The sequence below is a fragment of the Numenius arquata genome, chromosome 10, assembly GCF_964106895.1.
Source record: "Numenius arquata chromosome 10, bNumArq3.hap1.1, whole genome shotgun sequence".
Taxonomy (NCBI): domain Eukaryota; kingdom Metazoa; phylum Chordata; class Aves; order Charadriiformes; family Scolopacidae; genus Numenius; species Numenius arquata.
Window position 1 is genome coordinate 17,820,113 of NC_133585.1, and position 22,861 is coordinate 17,842,973.

Here is a 22,861-nt window from a genome sequence, read left to right on the forward strand (position 1 = left end):
GCGTTGTGGGCTGTAGTTCCCAGCCCCTCTGCGTAGTAATATTGTTATATTGTGATGCCCCTCGTCCTGAGGGATTCACGCTGTGGCTGCCTGGTCAGGAGCTGGTAAAGAAAAAAATTCTAAAATACAGAGGGGAAAAAGTGTCCTTTGCTTAGTGAACTTTTTTTGAAAGAGCAGCACAATAAATAAAAAATATAAGCAAGCTTTGAAAAGAAGAGGGGAAAAAAAGGCTTTATTTTGGGCTGCTGTCCCTCTCAGAATGAATAATGTGGGAACGCTTTGCGGTGAAGAGTGTTTGACGAGTTTACATACACAAGAGTGTGATGCTTCCAGGTTTTTCTCTTGTCTTTCCAAGACTGCTATTTTCTGAAATAGTATAGCAGTTACTGAAGGCCGTTTCACAGCTATTTTCTACCAAAAAATTGTATTGCGCTTCTAGAAGTGATCCGCCTTGCTGCCGTTGCATCGTCGTGTATGTCAAGGCTGTCTGGATGCGTCACGGTCTGGGGCAAGGATTTCAAAACCAGCAGGTAGATAGGGAAGGTGGTCCATCATTTGTGTTGTTTTCTCCTTGGAAAAGGGGTTCCCGTTTTGTGCGGGTGGGCGTCGGAGGTGTAGGAGCACATGCTTGGGTTGAAAACACTTTCAGTCCTCGATGGAGCTGGTTGTGGTGCGTGGGAGATGCTTTCAGCCCAAGAGGGCTCCCTGCCCAAGTGGGATCTTAAAAATGGGCAGGGAGCCCTCTTGGGCTGAAAACATCTGCCGGCGAGAGCTTTAATTCATATTAGGTGATGGACCATGTTAGATTTAGTGGGACCTGGCGTCACCAAACTGGGGGGGGGGGAAATCAGGTCACTGAGTGTAAGTTCACTGGGTTGACCAAAGGTGTCTCGAGACATCTTATTTAATAGCTGTAATCTGAGCAACATGGAAATATTAAATAACAATGAGGGCCTGCTTGCTTGTGGGTTTTTAACATGCCGCCGAAAACCCAGACGTATTTAAAAAGGATGCTGCAATTAGAGTTGGTTGGGAACTTTCCAGTAAGCCATTCCTTGAATGGAAAATGCTGATTTGACAGAAAGCTTTCACAGCTACTATCTGTCCTGATGCAGCTATTTTTGGGGGGGAAGTTTCTCAAGGTTCTGAATGAAATTTCTGCTTAAAACTTAAAAAGGGGGAGAGGATTATTAGAGCAGCTTGGTGGTTAGGGCTTTTTGCCTGATGCAGACCAGGGGCTTGAACTTTTGGTCTCCCACATCCCATCTGTCTCCTCTTGAATGTTTTAAAGGTTTGCTCTGCTTTTGGAACGCAACCAAATGTCGAAATCTCGAAAAAGTAAAAGCAAAATTGAATTCTTGTTTTCTAGCCAGGCCTAGTTATAATCAAGACATTTTAGACTTTGTGGTATTTATATTACAATAGACTCCAGAAATATTTAAGCCAGTTAAACTTTAAAATGAGCGCCCATAAAAACGCTCCTGTTGGATACGGTACTTGGGAGTTTTGCAAAGGGGATAGGACACGGGCTGGAGGAGCTTGGTAACGTGTGGCAAAGCTGCCTACAGCCTGCTCCGTGGATGCGGGGCAGGGAGTTGGAGTAGTGCGGGATACTCTTTATTTTACACACCCACGTGCTCTCTGGGTGTGTAAAAAAAAAAAATAAATTGCAACTCGCACTTCTTTTGCCATTCTCTGTGATCCTGGGTGTGGACTATAAGGCAACCTAAATTACAGGGCAATGCGTTTCAGAGGATGCACTTGAAAAGCTGCCTCTTTACTGCTCCTTATTTCCTGTGCCAGTTCTTACAGCTTTTCCAGAGAAATTGTTATTTGAAGAGATTTCTTTCCTTCCTCGTGTACGAGGACACATCCTGACAGGAGGGGAAGCTGCCTAACTAACGAGGAAACCCTAAACTAGCGCCGAAGTGCTGTCCAGTGCACATAACAGCTTGGGGATTAAATCAGAATACTGGGTCTTAGGTTGCGAAGCAAACAAAATAAATATTTTTTTAATTTTTTTTTTCTTTTTTCTGGACCGTAAAGTGTATTAAGTAGCCAAAACTGCAAAGAAGAATCAGATCACCCAGTTTACGTAGTTCTCTTGTTTTTATTACGTTGAAAGCCCCTTGCAGACTTGCGGTGTTTCAGGAAAACATTACAAACCTGTACTTTTATTTTACCTGATCCTAAAGCCTCTGTAGTGTATCCTACAGTACTCTGGTGTGGCGAATGGGGAGCTTAAATGCAAGGTAGCATCGGGCAGCAGCTTTCTCTTGCTTCGTTGATAACGCTGCGGAATGAGTTGCGTGTCCACACGGGAGGGTTTGTGTTACTTCACTGATTCGCACCAGTGACCGGACAGGGATTACACGTGTGATGTAGCAGTAGATAAAGAAAATGGTTTGAAATCGGCTTGAAAGGATGTTCTTGCGGTTTTTTCTTTGTCGGGTTTTTTTTTTGTTTTGTTTTTTGGTTGGTTTTTTTTGGAGGTGTAGGTCCATAAATCCATGGTTGACCTGGTTGACCGCAGGTTGACCAACCTGTGAGTGGTTCGGGTGGGTGGGTGGGTGAGGGTGCGTTAGGTGCCTCATGAGCCGGTTTGTGGTCCATCATGATGAGCCAGTTGTGGTCCAGGCTTGGCGTGTGCCCGTGAGAAGGTGGAGACCTGGGGGGGGGAGGAAGGGGGGAGATAGTTGTGTTCCACGTTCATGGTGGCCTGTTTGCATTGGGCCCTGCGGGCAGGGGATGGAGTCCGGGCCCTGTGGGTGACACGTAGGTGGGGCAGGGTTCCTGGGCCAGCCCACCGGGTGCTGGGCTCCCGCTCCGGCAGCCGGTGCCGGTAGCTCCCTCCCTTCCAAGGGAGGCGTGTGCGCGGAGGCGCGCGTACACGCGCACCGGGCCCCGTGTCCTCGCCTGACCCCCCTCTCCTCCCCCCCCCCCCCCGCCATGCGGCAGCCACCGCCGCCCGGGTGGGTGCCGTCCCCCCCCCCTCCCAGGGACCGCCGTGCGGCGGCGACTCCGCATCCGGCGGGCGCGGCGAGTCCGTTCCGCCTCTTGCGGGCGGCCGCGGCGCCCCCGCACAAGGAGACCCTTTGTTTGGGCCGGGCCGGCGCGCGCGCGCCCCCGCGAGGGGGAGGGGGCGGGGCGGGGCGCGCGGCGGAGGGGCACGAGGCTCGCGCCCGCGCCGCCGGCGGGAGGAGGGCGGCGCTGCGGCAGGAAGCAAGATGGCCGCCCGGTGGGCGCCGCTGTGAGGAATGCGGGGCAGCAGCGAGGCCGGCTGCGGGGGGGCGGCCGGGCCTCTCCCCTCCGCCGTCTCCGGCGTCGCCGTCCGCGGGGTTGGTGGCGGGGGTGGTGGCGGCGGAGGGGCCGCGTAGAGCCTCCTCCGTCAGCCCGCCAAAGTGCCGCATGTAAAGCATTCCGGGTATTTTTTAAGAAATAATTGCAGTTCGATAATAAAAAGCGGAGGGTGCCTTGCCTTTGTGACCACAACTTATTCTGCGATTTGATGTTTTTTTAGGTTCTAACTGAAAACAAAAGACCTCAGAGGAGGAAGCAAAGAGTTTTAAAGGTAACCGATGATCGCTTTAATATTTATCCCCTCCCATTTTAAGCAGCATTTTCTTGTCATACAGATTAGGAAACCAAAGGGTTAATTTCTGGGAAGCGGCGCTTTCCAGCTATTCAGGAGATTAGCTAATTTTAAAAGCACAGAACATGTTCCTCCCCCCCCCCCCTTTCTCTCCAGCATGTTGTGTACATATTTGAATCTTGCTGCACAACTCTGCAGACCAAAAAGTTTGCTTTCCACTGCGGTGAGGATTCACTTTAATTTCCTGTGTTCCCAGTTTCAGACTTCCAAAGGGAGCAGTCGAATGTTGGTGGGGTTGTTAGTACACAGATTTTTATGGCATCTGAAACTTAATCGGAGAAGTCAACCTTAAAACGCAAACGAAATTAACAGAAGTATAAATTTTATGCGTACGTTACCTTAGTTTTGATTTCCTTCTTTTCTTTAAACTTTAGAACACCTCAAGTGAAACTGAAAATTCTGTAAACTTACAACGGCCTTCGGTTTCACGTGGTAACACGTTTCTTCGAGATTTTTAAGATGGCTATCTTTCGTGGTAACAAAAGATTGGTGTTTCAAATGGAAATGTTTTCGTTTTTATAACGAAATACAGACTTGCTACACTCGCGGCTAATGTATTTTTTTAAAAAAAAGTAACAGGTACCACATTGCATCTTTCGGTTGGTCTTTAGAATATTTTTGAATAGAAATAAGTCATTAATTCTGTTGTTTCAAACTAACGTCTTGGAGGATGGATGGTGCAAGTAAGATGGATGGTACATGTAAGATGAAGCTAAGGAAAATGAGGAAAAAAATATACACTGTTAAACTTACTTTGTAGAACTATTCTCTTATACCAGCTAACTGTAGTATAGGGTAGTTTAGTATTGTTTCAGTACGTGAAAGTTTCAGAAGTTATTGGACATAATGGATTTGATAAATGCTGAATGTCTGTAGTGTAACTTTATTTGAAAACATCCTAGTTTCGTATCGGTTTTGTCTTCACTGTTACATGTTACAGAAACATCGTTAAAGGAGCTATAATTTTGGAAGACAAAGCAAAGTTAAAAGTTAAGATTAAGCAAGGAGCAAATAACCTTATTTGACTTGCAAGTATGTCCAACCTCAAGGGGGGTCTGTCTTTTCACGTGGGAACAGTTGTGCAAACCACCTCCCTGTGTGCTAACAGTAATTGTGATTGTACAACACTAGCAAGTGCTTTTTTTTTCTTTCATTAAATAAACCAATCCATTAAAAATTAGCATTTTTCATTAATTCACGGATATGCTTTTAATTCCTCACTAGAATTGCTGCTGCTGTTGTAACACAGCGCATAGGCATACCTAAAAGTTTAGTGTTTGTTCATTCTAGGTTTTGTGCAGTTAACAGTAGCGTGCAAAATAAGGACTGTTTGTAGATGAGTCATTCAGGTTTGAAATGTGTAACTGGTATGACACGTGTCAAAGTGTGAAAAATCATCATTTTTTTTTTTTTGGTGATAGGCAGATATGTTTTATTAGGCATCTGTCTATGGCAGGCGTTCATAGCGGGTCTTCAGATTTTTCTCTTTGAGATCATTTTACCATTGTTTCGGATTTGATGTCAGGACAGGTTGCTATGCAATATGATGCTGTCATTCCTCTCCTTTCCAAAAAGCCTTCTGAAGAGGTTTGGTTTTTTTTTCCTTGGCTCTTAAATGGAAAGGCTTGTCTGGTTTTGTGTGTGCATAGTATCGTGTTAGTCCTTGGACTTGTGTTTATTTCTGGCTTGACTTTTCCTTTGCTGAATTGATTCTGCAGTGTTTCCTCTTTGTTTTTTGATACTGTTTTTGTGTTTTCTAGAACTTGTCTTTGTTTTGTGGTGCTGAAGAGTTTATTCACATGCGTGCACCAAGTAAGGCATGGTGGCATCTCATGAAACTTCTAGGTTGGGGCTGGTGGGGTTTTCTTTTTTTTTTTTTTTTTTTTTTTTTTTTGGAGGTGCGGAGCGAAGTTGGTCATCTTAGGTTTGGTTTGGTATCTCTATCAGCTCCAGTAAACTTAGAAAAAGCTACGTAATTTGCAGACTTCTTTATAAGGGCATTTTTAGAAATATGACATTCTGGTGTATGACTCTCTCTAACCAGGCTTCTGTTATTGGTGGAACTGCCATGCAAGGTGGTATTCTTGTATCTTGAATTGTAACTTACACCTTTAATTTCGTGATGGGTTGTGATTGAGGGCATCTGATCAATGACACTTTCAAAATTTAACAGAATATTTCCTCTTTATTTTTTCCTTTGTATTTTGCTTCAAATAGTACTGTAAACTTTCTTAAAGGAGGATTTGTAGTACTGTCTTCCAGTAATACATGGAGTTAGTATTTCTGTAATCATTCTAACTTTTATAGATGCACATTTATTTACTTGGAGGGCGAGTGCTCTTTCTAATAGGACCAACGTATTTACGAATTCTGTACAGGGTGAAAATAAGCAATGCTTTCCTGCTGTAAACAGGTTGGACAGATATAAACATTAAGACTAAAAGTGATAGGTACTATTATACTGTACCTTTCGTTTGCTCTTTGTCATTTTCCACTCTTGTGTTTTAGTGCTCCTTTCTGGTTATTGTAGGAGGGGTCACATAGGAAATTCTTCTGTACCATAAATACTGTATTAGGTTCTCCATGTTTATTTTGAAAGCACATCTGAAATATTTATCACTTCTAGCAAGCAAATGCTTGTTGAAGAAAGAGTCTTTGTGAGTTCATAGTAATGGATACTATGGAAGGAATATACTCATGGTTTTTCTTACAGTTTATATTTTGTGTTTTCCCTACTTAAGCAGACAATTCTTCAATTTTATTCCTGATAATGGAAAGTCTATATAGAAGGGATTCATACCTAAAGAATCATTTGCTGGCATTTCAAAAGGCATACTATACACCCTGCTTCGCTTACTGTCATTTTCCTTTTAGCCTCTTAGCAGTGTTCTCACTCAGTTTGGGCAGTGCAATGCACCTCTCCTTAACAGTGGGGAAATGTTTGCAGTCGCGTGCAAGTTTATTAACACAAAGCTTAGAAGAATGGGGCAGTTGAACGTGGCGTCATATTGTCAGGGAAATCTACGGTTATCAAGTATAGACAGTGGTGGCACCGGTAAGGAAGCCTCCCACAGATCAAGATACAGCTGATGAAGAAGTAGAGTCCGTGGTCTTTCTACTAGGTTCTGTGGAGCCAGGGCTACCATTTGGATTGCTGCAGGTATTTGCTGTGTTGATGAACATATAAAAAAAAAAAAAAAAAAAAAAAAAGAAGAAAAAAAATAAAGGAAGAGCCTGTGGAAGAGATCCAGAATAATATATGCAGTGCTAAGTGAGTATTATAACTGCGTGCACGTTCTTTGTTCTCTGGCTGATTCTGTTTGTGTGTTTATGCATAAACTCTATAACACTGTAATCGTGTGCACCAGAAAAGTGCAAACGATGCCTGCTAAACTCTGTAAAATTTGTTCAGTTTAAGCCAAGCCAAAAGCCAGAGATGACTCAGTATCTAGAACTTTTGGTTTGTTTATAAACATCATATTAGGAACAAGTAAAAGTTTCATTTCCATCAAAGCTACGAATATATACTTGAGCACACTCTTAATTTTTCTCCTTCACACATCCAAGGCATAGTCTTTCTTATTAAAAACAACTTTAAAATATAAAGCTGGTTTGGCAGACCTGCTGTTGCTCTTTTTATGATGCAGTTTTAGTTTTTCTGCATAAAGAAATTTTAAAAATACACTTTTTTTTCCCAAGCTCTTATGTGTGTTAACAAGTTAAGGAGAGTAACTGCTAAATGTTCATGATCACACTTTGAGTGAGCATGGATTGAACTGATTTTGAACATCTATTCTAAATTATGGTGTTTTTAGTGCAAAATGTCTGCCAGAATATTTAGCTGGAAGAAATTCAATTTTATTACTTTTTTTTTCCCTTTAAAGTAAGATATGAGCAAGTCAATGGATGGAATTGCACTGCAGTGGAATTTTACAGAGGAAGAAGACAGAATGGTGTAATGCAAGTTGGAAAGGATGTTGTCCAGAAAATACTTATCTTATTCTTTGTGGGTTTTTTAAAGGGACATTACCACCTTGGAACGTATTCCTTCAGTATACCAATTAAAATTGCTTTGAGTACTGGTTGAAAGTGTCTGCCTATTTCTTACGTGCCTTTCTCTCCCTTTTTTTTTGATAGGGAGAGCTTACTTTTGGTATGCGAGTAGCCTACACAAATTAGTTAACTTTTATTTTAAAAAATAACATAAATAAGTAACTTAGCTGTTAACTTATTTAAAAAAAAAAAGTAGGTATTATTTTTTGGAAGAAACGTTCTTCTAATTTTGATCTTTTTCAAGCTGGATGTCTCTCCATCTAAATGAGATTAAATGTTTTTTGCTCTTGATAAGCTTATGTCCCTCACTTGATGTGTGCAGATATGAGTATGGTTGTAATTTAGGAGCACGCTTCCACGTACAGCCTGTCCAGCACTTCCATGTGAATGCATTCATGTGAACACATGAAGCACTTCCATATTTTGTTTGTACAGTACTGCTAAGGTTACTCATCTATGTAGGCATTTTTTTACCAGAATCCTAACAAAGAAGGCCTCTGTAAATGGTCTGTAAATTATTAATCTTACTCTAGTAATTTTCTAATCCTTAATTTTTCCCGCCAGTTCCTGGGGGAATTGAAGCCTGTCCCTTGTGGACTTTTTCCTGTGGTGCACAGTGAGCTGGATGGGATGCAGAGGTGCTCTCCATCCCTTGCCTTCCTGGTTGCTGCAGAGCTCACTTATTTCAGTGCTGCTCCCACTCCCACCCATCCTCCTCCTCCTCAGGGTGCCTGCGTGGCTCACCGGCAGCACCATCCCACAACCCAACTTCCCCAAATGTTGAGGAAAGAAAGGGACACTTAACCTTTGAGAGGGGGACAGGGAGGAGTAGGGGTTTGTGTGTTAACTCATTTTTTGCTGTAGCGGAGCAGTTGTGAGGATAGCACCGCTCCTTGGGGAATGGTGGAGGCAGAAGCACGATGAGGCTGGGAAGCATTCAGTGAGGCCCGGCTGAACCTACTCATGAAATTGGTTTTGGAGGATTTTTGAATCACCATTTATTTGTAGAGCTTGACTGTCACTGTGTGTTTTAGCGCAGTGCTGGGTCTTCCACTTCAGTGGATTCAGAGGTGGGGCTTCTGAAAAAGGTAAAAAATATGTTTGTGATGAAAAATGTAATAAAATAATCAGTGAAAGTAATGTAGTTTGTGGAGAGGAAGGGAAATCTACCTGTGTAGATAAAAGTCAGATGCATAGGTATATTAATACATTGTTTAGGTGTTGTTAATAAAGTTACAGCATTGTTTCCTATTCTAAATATGTAGTTTTGTTACTATTATTTGTATTCACTACTGAATTACAAGCTTTCTTGAATACTTGTATTTGCTGTATATAATGTAGGCATTGAAAAAATTGAGATGGCTTTGCAAATTCCAGAAATCTGTTGTCAGTGTTTGCGGTTTGTCTATGCGTTTGTAGGCGGTAATACCTAGAAAATGCTTTGGAAATGGGCATTACTTGTTTAGAATCCAACACCATATTGCTAAGCAAGTTTGTTTATTCCTTTTAGTAACAGATGTGAGAGAAAACCAGTGAAAAGCCCCAAACTTACTTGAGCGGCACCAGATTTTCACTTCTGTGTTTTTTTTTTCTTTCTGCAATGTTATGCTAAGATTTTTATATTTAGTGTTACTGAGTATGAGAGAGTCAATTTAGCAGATACTGCTGCAGCAAACTTTCCCATTGACATTAGTCGGAGCCTTGCCTGTGTAGAGACTGAAAGATTTAATTCCTACTAAAATAAATCTGTGATCATAGGATCTCATTTGGGAGCTAAGAAGAATCCATGCATTCTTATGAAGGTATTATCTTTCTAAAGGTCAAATACCTGAAACTTAACCAGTATCAAGTAAAAAGAAAACAGGCATTACATACAAGGAACTAACAACAATCGCTTTTCTTTAACTTATGTAAAATTACTATATAGAATATATTTGGCTGTCCTTATTGTCCTAGCAGCTTTAATGTTAAGCCTTTTGGAATATTAGGATTTTTCAAGGCTGACTTAAAATGGAGTGGTTTGTTTCTTGACACTTGACTGTGAATTCCTTTCTCAATCAGTGCTTTGTTGGTGTTGTCTGTGTTATAATTTAATTGATGCTTTGTAGTAAAATTTGGCTCTACGTTTAAATTTTCTAAAATGAAGGTTTTGCTGAACTTGTGAATAAGAGGAAAAATGTCTGTGTATTTAAAAATGTAAAGTGTCTACAGCTGATCGCTGTCTGAATTCCACAATGCAAACACCACTGTTGTTGCAGTGCTGCTCCAGACCAACGTTGCTGTTATTCCAGTTGAATAAAAAGTTGAGTGACTCCAGTTGAGTGAAAGCTGGCACTCCTGTAAAGAGGAAGTGGAAGTTACATGCAGTTTAAATTCCATTTTGAGCTTTACTTAAAGCCACAGGTGCGCTAGCTCTGGTAGAGACAGAAGAGAAACATCATTTTAGCATTTTTTAGGCTTTCTTCCTCGTGAGAATAAGCAAAACATAAATGCAAAATCCTGAATAGTGCTGCAGCCTTGTAGTTTGGTGGCTTAAGTGATGACTGTTTTTTTAATCTGCATTACTTCTAGCTGTTCCTCTGATATTATAATCCTCTAAAGAGTATTAGTTATTCTTTTTAGTCTTGTGGCCCCTCGTCAGCGGGAAAGCCAGGCTAGAATATACCCATAATATAGATGTTTAAATTTGGAGGAGACTTGGGTGTGACTTGTTGCAACGTGTATTTGGGACCCGTGCTGGTATTTCAGAGTGAGGGGAAAAGAGGGTATCTGTGTGTGAGGGCTGGTCGGCATTGCTAACTTAAGGGTGTTGTGTGTCCTTAGCAGATCTGGTCTGGGAACAGCTACCAGCACGTAGCAACTCATAAATAATATACTTGGTTGTGCGACAGATGGTTAGGCACTTAAAGTGGATCCTAAATTAGGGAGCTGTCTGTCTTCCTGCTTAGATTATAGGAACTAGAAGATTATGTTGTTACCTTAGCAGTTCAGACCTTTACTGAACTGAACCTGAAGGAAAATTATTAATTTTTATCAGTTTGGTTCACAAATGGTAAGTTGTGATCACTTGTTCTTGTCCCAAGAGGTTGTAAGACTGTATCAATTTATTGAGATTAAGCATTGTGCTTTAAAAATACCTTGAATAACTTGAATTTGAAAATTCCCATGGATGAAAAGGGCATCACAACACCTAACAAGATGCTGAAAAGATTCTTTACTCTGTCCCACTGCAAAAATGTGCACCATAGTTCCCATCCAGACTTCTCTGGCTTTAACTTAAAGTCATTGAGTCTTGTTATACTTTTGTTTGCTAGAACAAGGAGCCTTCTGTTATCAGCTTTCTTTTCCTCATCGCTGCAGTTTGTGGCTTTTCAGTTTTCTTTTTTCTTTAGTAAATTGCAGAGAGTGAGTAGAGAGTGAACTTGAGGCTTTCACTTCAAGATGTTTCAATCCTTTGTCACTTTTCATGGTCCTCCAAGCCCTCTCCAGCATATCAATGTCTTGCTTGAATTGGGTATGGCAAAACTGGTTTATTTTTTTTTAAAACTGTTTTATTCTCCTAACAGGTGCAAAAGTGCCAAGTACAGGATAGAAAGTAACCCGTCTTTTCCTAATTAACATCGTTATTTATGCACCAAAGAATCTCACTAACCCTTCTGGCCATAAAGTTGCAATAGGAGTTTCTGTAGTTACTGTGGAGTTGATTATTGACCACGTTGATGTCCTCCTTAAAGTCATTGCTTTCTAAAGGTGGAGACCTGCATTTTGTAAATACAGTCCTGTGTCTTTGTTGCTAGATAAGCACTTCACCTTTAGCTGCATTGAAATGTGTGCTTGCAGCTCTCTTGCCAGTTAATTTGTGAAGCGTCTTGTCTGATCATTTCATTAGTTGCTATTTTTCTATCGGTATTAATTTCACTGCTCTTTTCAGGTCGTTGCTAAAAATGTTATGTATAGCAGTGATCTGTTCCCTGAAGGCCCTGTTATGAACACTGTGATGATTCTCCATTTACAGTCAAGGACCAGGCAGAACTTTCTTAATGCTATGGTGATGGTTTCATAAATGAGTAGACCACAAGAGACATTAGCAGGATGGATAAATTCAAAGACTGAATTTCTTTCATCTCTGCATTTGAGTTAAAGCACATTAGGGTGAGGTTGTATTAGGGAATACATACTGCTGCTGATTGTATCATTTGTCTTTTGTGGCTTAATTGAGTGCTATATTTTCCAGAGCTGCCAGTGTCTCTTTGAGTGTTCAGTTTCAGTGTTGAAGACAAATGATTAAATAATTCAAAACACCAGTAAAAAAACCAAACCAAACCCAAACAAAACAAAAACCACCAAGCAAGATGCTTGTTTATGTTTGCTTCTTTGGCAGAAAAATTACTGTAATGTTTTGGGGTTTTTTTTCTGTTTTATAACATCAACTTCTTGGGTGCCCGGGTAGGAGAATGGGGTGTCCTTCACTGTGTACTTTTTCTTGCTCATGTTTGTAGCTTTCACAACCTAGAGCGCGGGGTTGATGCAAACAATAATTTGTGTTTGTGGCCGAGAGAGCCTGTTTCCAAGTGGTAATCCAGTAAGTACACTTCTCTGGGGGTCTCCATTTGAAGTCTTTGGAGCCAGAGTTAGTACGCTGTAGTTTTGATTTTGTTAGTAAGCGCATCCTTTAGGGTCTGATACTGTAGATCTTCCTTGTAAGTGGTCTCACTGAAGTTGTTATACAAGGTGGACAGGGGAACTTTTCTGGTGGGAAAGCTACCTGGTGTGTAGAGTATAGCAAAGAGGATATAAATGTAAATAAAATGGAGGTGAAACTGAGAAGGAGAGACCTTAACTGAAACTTGGAGGATGTTCTTTGCTGTTGTAGCTACAGATATGGGGGAAAAAAATTACACTGTCAGCTAGAGCAGACTTTCCAGCTGTAATAAGATCCAGTGTGAAATGGTACCTGCCATGGTACTCAAGTTGGTGGCTTTGGGTGGATCTGATACTCAGTGGCGGGGAAGTTGAGGGTGAGGGGGATCCCTTCAGGAAAGCCGGGGCGTCCTGAGCAATCTCTGCTGCGTGTCCCTGGTCAAGTTGCAGATTCGCAGAACCTCTTGTTCCCCTGAGTTTCTGTATAAACCAGCCCCTCTGCTAAAACTTGACTACATCATTTTGTGAGTAGTGGTTATTTGCTTTTACTGCAATAGCTTCTAAAATACAGAATTACTACCTGTCCTGGCTATCAGTGCCATCTGTGACCGTTGTTCTCTCGAGGAACAAAACATTATATATATGCAGGCTGCGTTATATTAATATAGGGCCCCAATCTGTTTCTCTGCACAAAGACCTATGGAAAATGTGCCTTACCTGAGCCGTTGTAAAAGTGTGGTATACTAAGAGACTGTTTCATGTCCATGGTTGTTTTACAAGTGTGGTGGTAGTTGCTTTATGCCCCTGTTGAGATTCCTGGGAATACGCTCCAACTTGCAGCTTGGCCCTGTTCAGCTGCTCCCCTCCTTGTGCTGGTAGCCTGCTCAGAAACCCTGCTCAGCTTTGGGCAGCAGCTCACAGCACCTTGCTGTTGTCTGTGGTATGGGAGTCAAGTTTGGTTGGTGTTTTTTTTCCTTGGATCCTAAATAGCAGTTTATAGTTAAATTTATTATTCTATCTGCATTTATTTTGGAATGCAAAAAACTTGGCTGTACTTAGAAGGTGGCCTGTACTTTCCACAGCATCCCACATTATTAATCTCTGTTTTAACCAGTGCACAGCTTTAGCTCTCAAGCAACTGTTTCTCCTCACCTGTGCTCTTTGTCTCCCTATCCCCTGTCCTGTCCATATCTTATCTCCATACATCCCTGTATATTGGTCCTGTACAGTGCAGGTCCTGGATTCCACTGAATTTCTGCATGATCTGGGGAGCAGAAGCTAGAGAGTAGGACTAAACTGCATAGGAGTAAATTGCTGCTGGTCAGCTGGCTGGTACTTTCTTATCTCTTGGTGAAGCAACGACATCTGAAAATTGGATCATGAGTAAAACACCCTGTTTGAATGTTAGATTAAGTATATTTGTGCTTTTTTCCAAACAGTTTTTCTGAAAGAAAACTTGTGTTGCGGTATTTGAGCTCTGAGGAGCTGCCAGCTCTGTGCCAACGTGGAAGCGCATGTGGGGCTGGCTACATGGCTGCAGACGCTGCAGCAGGATCCATGCTTGCCCATTGCACCGCAATGGAAAAGCGATGCACAGTGCAAGCGCTTCTCACCCACTCCTCCTTTTACGTTGGTGAACCTTGTGACCTTGGAAGTCTTCCTGGTTATTGGCACAAGTTAAGAGGTGCAAGTATTTTTTGATCTGCTGAGTACTGTATTCTCGGGAGGACCTGGGCAGAATCCTACCGGGAGGACTAGTTAGGGGGACTTGGCCTTGGTTATCATGTAACTTGTCATGATTTGCTCATAGAGCCATTTTATCAGGACTTGATCTGGGCGTCATCTGTTATTTCTGCTTTATGGGAGTAATTGTTTCTGGTTGTGTCTTTTAATGTACAATATGCGTTGTTACCCACTTATGGAGGGTTGAAACAAGAGACATAAACCTATGGCCTGTTGTACGGAAGGTGTGGAAATATCTTTAGGATAGCTTTAGCATTGTATTTTGATTGTGAAATGATGATTTCTTTGCATTACCTCAGAGGCATCTTGTATTAAAAGTTAATGTGAAAGTCTGACCCTTTTAAGCATGGGGAAATGATTTGCTGTAGCTGGCTTTTCGTGTGTGCTGGAAGCATTAGCTCACAGAGTGGATTTTGTGTGTGCGTATAGATGAGTGTGTGTATATAAGAGATAATGTCTAGTTGAAGTTTAAGTAATACAGCAATGACTACAGCAGACCGTACTCAATTATTCCTGTCCTGATAGCACTACCTACTGCAGCATCTAAGCTCAAGCATGATTTGTTAGTGTTTTATGTCTCCAGATAGAGTAGTGCTCTCCTTAATGAGGAAGAGAGGAAATTACTTTTATTGATCTGGTTTATCCTTCAGCTTTTCATTACACTTGTGTAAAAGCTTTAGCAATCAATCAGATTGGACTTCTCTGCTCAGCTTCCATGAATTTTAAGACAGTTGCTTGGAATTGTGGTATCCTTGTCTGTAGTTTTCACTACACTTTTTTTTGAGTCCTGATTCAGGACTTGAAGATAGATTGCTCGAGGTTGTTCAGCTGCAAAAGGTTTTTGCTGAGCTATTGCTTTTGGTCTGCCAGACTTAGACTGAGGAGAAGAATTAAATGAACTCTGCCTCTGCGAGTGCGTCTGCATTTCTTTTTATGTTGGGAAACAATAACTTCACATATTAAACAGAAAAGGCCACTGGAAAATCTAGTAGGAGAGGAAAGAAAAAGGTATTTTTTAGGTTTCGCTGCAGTTCAGTAACAGAAGAGAAAAAGCAACATAGTGCTCAAAAGGAAGAGAGTTTGATTTTTAAAAAAAATAATCTGATTTTATGAAAATATTTATTCTTTGTGCGGAAAAATAAAATATCTTCCAAATCATGCCAATGATATGATTCATCTGGTTCTTTTTTCTTTCTCCTTACATGTGGGCAGCTTCCAGTAATGTCAATGGGAGTTATGATGTATGAGGAATAATTTTATTTTAAAAGTAATCTCACTTTACTGCTGAGATTACTGGGGTCTTACGGGGACACAGCACCGCACCTGTGGACTATTAGCAAATTAAGGAATATGCTGGGTATTTTTGAGCATAACAGTGCTTTTTGATCAGATGAAAGTGTTTTATCAAGGAACAACATAGTTGAGAGAAGTGTGATACCTCTCATTGCTCTCAATCCACCAGACAGATTTTTTTTTTTTTTTTAAAATGTAGTGAGTGACACCCTCTAAAAATGAAAGGAATACAAAAATGTGGTGTTGTGTAGAAAACATACAGATGGGGAATTATTTTAATCTATTTGCTTCTATCTCCTCAGCCTCTGAATTGTCTAGTTAAATAATTTTTAATAACAATTTTAAATGCTTGGGACAACTTTTGGACTGAGATCTTAGATATACTTTTTTAAAAGAAAAAACAGGCCTTTTCATATCCTAGTTCTTTCTGAAGTTAAATTGAGGTAATTGAAATTCAGCTTTTGCACAGGTATAGAATTGTGGGTTTTTACTTTTCCATGGTGGACCCTTAAAATATTTTCTGGTATGGTTGCAGGGGCCTGTGTAACGCATTTGCCCCTGCTAACAATAAACCTCCTTAACTGCTTTTGTGGATCCCTTACAAATTGCCCAGTGATCCCCTGGGTCTGTGGATCAATGATTGAAAATCACCAGGTTCCAGAGGAGTTCAGGCTCCCAAGCTGTTAGTCAGCATCTGTGTGTAAGGAAAAAATGTTAAATAAGGTATCTTTCTTTCTTTATGTGATTTCCATAGGTTTGACTTAGCAGCATAGGTGCTGGACGTGTTTTTAGGTAGCATTTCCATGAGAATGTTTGCCTCTGGCAGTATCTAGGGCATGCTATAGATTCCCTGTTTGGTTTTTTGTCAATCAGGAATCAGTTGTGGGGTGAACACGGGGCTCCAGATGGAGCTGGGTCCTTATGCCTTGTTTTGCCTGTGGGTTTCTGGCAATTTCATCTTGATGGTTATGATTAATCATAAATCTACTTTACATTCGTTCTTCTTAGTTTCAGAGAAGTCCATGCATTTTAGTTGGTTTGACCACAGAAATATGTCTGATTTAACGGAATGTTTTATATTAAACTGGTGCCATTTTCTGGGAACTGCTAAGATGTACTGTGCCAACGAATGGTTAACTAACTAGTTGTATTGCTTATATCTGATCCAAAAAGCAGTACTGGTTTTCTTGTTAAGTAGGGCTTAAGGCTATAGAATATTTAAATAATTCTTAGATGTTACAATAAGATTAAGTACTAGCATTGTCTATTGTTACTTAAAAATTAAATTTGATGGAAAATTTAATATAAATAGAAATAAAATTTAATTAATGTAATAAAAATTGGATTCCTGCCTTTATTGCTGTTTCTGCCTGAGTTCTTGCCTTAATATTTTTTTTTTAACTTAAACTGCATAACTACTGATTTCATAGTCATAATACAATCTTAAATGAGGCCCCTATATGTACTCTTTCCAGGACACAGTATTCTGACTCTCTAGATTTTGACATTGCTTCAACCATATGAATGGTATAGTATCACTGAAGGTGAATAATATGTTTAAATAAATATTAGAGTTTACTAAAATATTGATGATGGTAGTTTATGTAAGAGACTGTTCAGAAACCTGGAAGTTACCCTCTAAACACAGACACTAAACACAGTGTTTAGAGGGTAACTTCCAGGGGGGCTGATGTCAATTGGCTTGCTATCCATTTCAGCTTAGGTTTTGTCATTTTTTTAAGAACTTAAAACTAATCCTGAAACCAGCCATTCTTGGTAGAGTGACCAACCAAGTGTTGTATCAGTTTATAGGTCTGGCAAGCTAGATATAATTATACCAAATTGCTATTAAACTTTCTGTGGTACAATCCTTTGGATTTCAGTCCTGCTTTGAACTCAAGGGAGACTTTCATCTGCTTATGCAAATTCTTTAAAAATTGAATCCCTAGATCTGATTATAAATGTGAAAGTCATTTATCTATGCATTCATTTCTTCAGTCTACCACCACCTCCACCACATGCACACACTTTCCTCCTCTGCTCCCCCAACAGCGGAAAAAATAGCTATAAATATGGATAGGATCTTTAGGCTTCAGGGTTTTTTATGACTTCCTGGGGTGTTTTTTTCAACGTCTGTGCCTAATTAGGATACTCCTTATATCTGTCAAAATAGGGTTTAATTGCTGTAAATCGTATGCTTCTTATTTTTAATGTTTTTGAACAGCTGTTACAACAATTTTTTATTATTATTTTATAGGCAAATTTAGAAAACAAACCAGTAAATGGCCGCAGACCAGAACTCATGGAATGCAGTATATGTGGTCATGGTGAAAAATACAGGGTGAAACCAAACCAAACAGGACCCATTGAAAATGTGCAGTCTAAGGAGAAAGAAAGAATGACGGGCTTAGAAGCAGAGAAGTGGGCACATAACGAGAAGCCATCCTTTGGTGTCCATGTCAACGGAGATATCCATGGAATTGTGACAGGCAACGAACACTTGAGAAATGCTGAAGACAGTGAAAGAGCAGTCTCTCCCAGTCAGTTAGCTGAGCCAAAAAAATCATTTGCACAGACCATCAAAAATGGCATAAAAACCCTACATTATTCACCACCAGAAGCAGTTGCTTCACTGAAAAAAGTATCTGTAGAGGAAAGGGCAGATTTGACAAGCAACTCCCTTATGCAATGGACGAAGGGTACCAGTCTGAGTAACATAGTAAACACTCTGACAACTGGCGTTGGCTGCATTCACCCAGAAAAGCAAGGAAATCTTTTAATGAAAGAGGAAAACTGCACTTGTGGCATCTTTCAGGATTCTGGTAAGGCAGTTTTGCAGACGGGTTCCATTTCGGGTCTTCAGGAAAGCTTGTGTTGTCCTCCACTGCCTGAAGAGGAAGCGCGTGTAGGGAAGGATGGCTTCAAAGTACCTAACGCAGAGACACAGCATGAGAGTTCTTTACTCCAGCCAACTTTCTTGTCCCTGATTAAAAACAGAAATTTAACTGTAGAGCAGGTTGTAGCTATTGAAGCTTTAACACAGTTATCTGAAGCCCCTTTAGAAACAACAACACCAGCTAAAACTGAAAGTACTGAATGTACAGAAGAAACAACTTCCAACTTGCTCCATAGTTACAAAAGGGATATTTCATCCTCCTTCACATCTTCTGCATTAAAAGAAATCAAAGACGCTTACTTACAGAATGAGCAACAGCTCTTGGCTCACTGCGCTCACTCACAGAAGCAGCTCCCTAATAAGGCAATGTTGTACAATGGCCAAAGTTCAATTTCTGAGTTGCGTGATAAACCCGCCAATCTGGCTGGTGAGATGTATAAATTACAGTTATCCTCAAGAGATACCAAAACCTTATCTGACTTAACATCTAATGCAAAATCATTTTCAGGATATACTACCAAGAAAAATTACCCTCACGATCCAGTCACCGTTGCACGGTATTGCAATGCCTCACGTAATGTCCAGCAAACAAGTAACGACTTGGAAACTCATGGCCAGTTAGAGCAAAAGCCAACCTGTAACGATTTGAACTTGGAAGCTAGTTCTTTGATTAAAGAAGGAGGAATTCACAGCCAGGATGAAGAGGATGTAGCTACACAACTGACCCAACTTGCAGCGCTGATTGAATCAAACCAGACAAATCCAGAGCAGAAGAATGACATAAAGGCATCGCTGCTTAATCTAATATCGCACGAGAGGCAGCCAAAATATAACCAAGATCTGTTGCAGAAAAAAGAATCTGTATTTTTTAGGCATAATTATAGTTCCTTACTGTTAAAGCAAAAACAACCAACAAATAAGAAAGGAAATGCTGTACCATGGAAACCAAGACACAAAAAGAAGCCTCAAGAAGCACGCTATCAACAAAATAATCAAAACCAGCTAGAGCTGTTGTCATGCCAGCATAGCGAGTTACAGGACATTTGGATATCATCAAAACTGCACAAGCTTGGTCAAACCATGCCACAGGACTCCAGAATAGCTCTGTCTGAAAAAAAGTCTCCAAGAACCAAAGTACAGAGAGCACTGAATCAAAATACTTCAGCATCACAAGAAAAAACTAGATTATTTCTCCCACAAACGCAGATAAAATTCCATAGATGTTTACCTGAGGTACCACAAGAGAAAAAAAAGGACAGATTGTTTGGCTGTGAAGTGGTGAATGAGCAAATCAAACCCGCAGGCTCCAGCGACCCCCCCCCAGGCATTGAGCCACTGAAAAATGAAGTTGTTGCACGTAACCAATATAGCGACCTATCCTCCCATAACCCTCTGGCTGTTTCACAGTTGAAAACAGCGTCCTTGTCGAACAGACCAAGTGAAAACCTACAGATGTTTACAGAAAAAATTAATTCTCAGGTACAGCAAACGGCGAATGTCGCTCAGATGCATCCTTTGCCTCAGACGTTTAATCAGTCTAACCTGAGAGCTAACGAAATGCATAGTGAAGACAAAGCCTATATTCAGCAGGGTGCTGTCGAACAACAAGTAGAGCCGAAGTCGCAGGTGCTCCCTGTTCCCTGTGGTGGGGCCCAGGTACCAGGTGCTGTTGAAGCTCTCAGGAATATGGAGTGCGCGGGCGAGGTGACCGTTCTGACATCAACCAGTTTGGGTACTGACCACCCACAGAGCACAGGCGACTCAGGGTGTTCTCCAGCAAAAAACACGCTCAGCAGTTTCCTTGAATCACCTATGAAGTTTCTTGACACCCCTACAAAGAATTTAATAGATACACCTACAAAAAAAGGACAATCTGAATTGCCAACTTGTGATTGTGTTGGTAAGTCTTTTTGCTCGCTTTTGCCCGTGGAGGTGTGTTCATGTGGCTTCCTTTAAGGCGAGGAAGTGTACTTGGCACTTAGCTGCTGCAAAAATATTGGATATATATCCAATATATATATCCATATACATCCAAGATCAGTGTTTTACCATTAGGAAATAGGAGGAAATTACTTTTTACCTTTCTGTAACTGTTGTCTGGTGTTCTTTGCACCCGCAGAGCACAGCAGAATTGAGTATTTTTAGTAGTGCAACTGGCAGGTTTAAATTTTCTACTTAAATTTAAACCCAGGAGGAAAAGGAATTTTTCTATTTGTTGTTTTGTTCATTGCTGACTTGTGCTCTGTGTGAAATTATCTGCAGTATGTCAGATTTGATTTTTGTGATCCAGAGCTAGTTTTTACCTGATGAGATGGGCTGGCAATATCTTCCCAGTATATTGTCATTGTTGCCTAAATGCTGTTAGATAAGGGGCAGGGCATAGTTGTGGGCGGTTTTATTACTGTCACTGTTAGTCCTGATGACCGATGCCAGTCTGCCTTGAAGAGCCCATGCCAACGGCTGCTAGGCATCTCCTCTGGTGGCAGAGGGGAGAGGTGAGGTGGAGTTCAAGGTGAGAAGGGCCACGTACATAATAATTCGCGTTGCAGGATGACGTATCAGGCTGAATTCAGGATCGAGGACTTTGCAAGTACAGCTTGATTGATGGTGTTAGACATGCTGCGTTTTCACACTATCAAAGCACACAGATGGAAAAACGAGTCAGGGTTTTAACAACAAATTTACACAGGCAGATTGTTTCATCTTTGCTTTAATGTTCTGAATCAACAGAGTGCTAGCAAATAAGCCTGCATTACGTTTTCTCTTGTGTAGTATATGACTATCAGTTTTGGTTTTTTCCCTCAATTCTCCTTTGTGTAAAATGAATTAATAATATTTTCCTACCAACAAGGATATTGGAAAGCTTACTTAGTGAATACATGCCAGCTCCTGTAATGAAAATTTGTAAAGAATGCAAAATATTACTATCATTAGGATTACTTTATAATATAAAGAAAAAATATTAGCAGATTAGTAGGAGGAAACAAGTATTGAAAATTTTTGATGCCTCTGAGGAGAAAAATCTGTCATACTCTTTATTCATTACATTTCAGGGACAAATTTTATGTATTCTAATTTAATTTGTAAGATGTTTCTGTAAACCTAAGATTACTTGTAGTAGTATAAATAAATTTTGTATGTGCCAACTTAGTTTTCTCAACCTGCTTACAGAGCAAATTATAGAGAAAGATGAAGGCCCGTATTACACACACCTCGGGACAGGACCAAGTGTTGCTGCTGTGAGAGAAATAATGGAGAACAGGTAAGGAAAATTCAGCATTTAATGCTCGCAGTATTTTTGACTGTCTAAGCAGGAAAGAAGAAGAACTATGAGAACTCAGGTGCTATGTTTAGCTTTGTTTTTCTAAACTTTTTGCAGTATTCATTTATAAAGTGTTCTCCTGCTCAGATGTGCATGAGATGAGCACTAACATTTCAGTTCCAAACTTGTGTCTTTTTTGAGCTCTTGCAACTTCAGGGTTGAATTTCAAGTGCAGTGTGCTCTTTAGGTGCCACTTAAGTGGAACGAATGGAGACCAGCAGCTGGTAGAATTAGGTTTTCTAGTGTCCTACATGCAATGAAGCTGTGACAAAGTGAACAGAAAGGTCACAGTAGTGACTAAGTGTGCTAGGATTCACATGCAGATAACGTTTTCTTCCCCAAATAATGTTTCCTTAGTGGTAGCAGCTCGTTATCAGAAGAGAGATGTCAGAAATCACTCTTGCAAATAAGATTTTAAATTGAAAAGTATTTTTGGGGATTATAAATATTTTGGTTTTCTTCTGCTCTCAGTAAAGTAAAAATAAATTTGTTATTCCTGTTTTATTGAAAATGTTTCCTGTTTTATTACGGTCTACAGCAGTTTGGTTTACTCATGAATTTTTTTTTAAATGCAGGTATGGAGCAAAAGGAAGCGCTGTAAGAATAGAGGTAGTGGTTTATACAGGAAAGGAAGGAAAAAGCTCTCAGGGGTGTCCAATTGCCAAGTGGGTAAGTTTTTATGTTACAGCAGTAAGATTGTTTTGTGTGGCTTCTAAGTATCAAATAATGTGTAATCCTTGATTTTAAATATAATCTGATTTTTAACAAAGGTCTGGTTCTTCATATAATTGATGTACGGGTCTGCCTGAATGATGAAGCTAAGGAAAACAGTTTAATTTTTTTTTTTTATTTCAGATGTGGCACTATATGTTATGCTGTAGTTTGAATGAGTGAGAAAGAGAGGCGCTTAACAAAGCTAGCAGAGATGACCAAATCAGGGGTAGGAAGACCCTGACAGCATCTAGTGAAATATGTTATTGGGAAGTGTGAAAGAGAGAAAAGAAGGGGTGGTTGCTTGGGAGAGTTGGAAAACTATCCAGTAACATTTTTTAAACCCCTTCTCACTTGTATGAACACCTGAAGGATAGACAGTGTGATGGATGAGGAAGTTCAGTCTCATGTACCATGCAGTTTGTTACTGTTTTTGAGGAACTGAACTCAGTATTTGGAAATGTAAATGTTGGGGTGATAGTTTTCACCAAAGTCTTGTCTCACATTGCTTCATAGGAGCCAGGAAATGAGGTAACAGACACAAGCTCCA

General features: G+C 40.5%; 1 protein-coding gene across 1 annotated transcript in view; it reads left to right on the forward strand.

The window, feature by feature from the left end:
- TET1 (tet methylcytosine dioxygenase 1) overlaps positions 1-22,861 on the forward strand; it is a 67,419-nt gene that overhangs the window by 13,600 nt on the left and 30,958 nt on the right. Inside the window, exons 3-6 of the mRNA XM_074154892.1 lie at positions 3,521-3,571; positions 17,640-20,178; positions 21,450-21,540; positions 22,176-22,269. Of these exons, the coding sequence (XP_074010993.1) occupies positions 3,521-3,571; positions 17,640-20,178; positions 21,450-21,540; positions 22,176-22,269 (2,775 nt within the window). The remainder of the gene's footprint in view (positions 1-3,520; positions 3,572-17,639; positions 20,179-21,449; positions 21,541-22,175; positions 22,270-22,861) is intronic.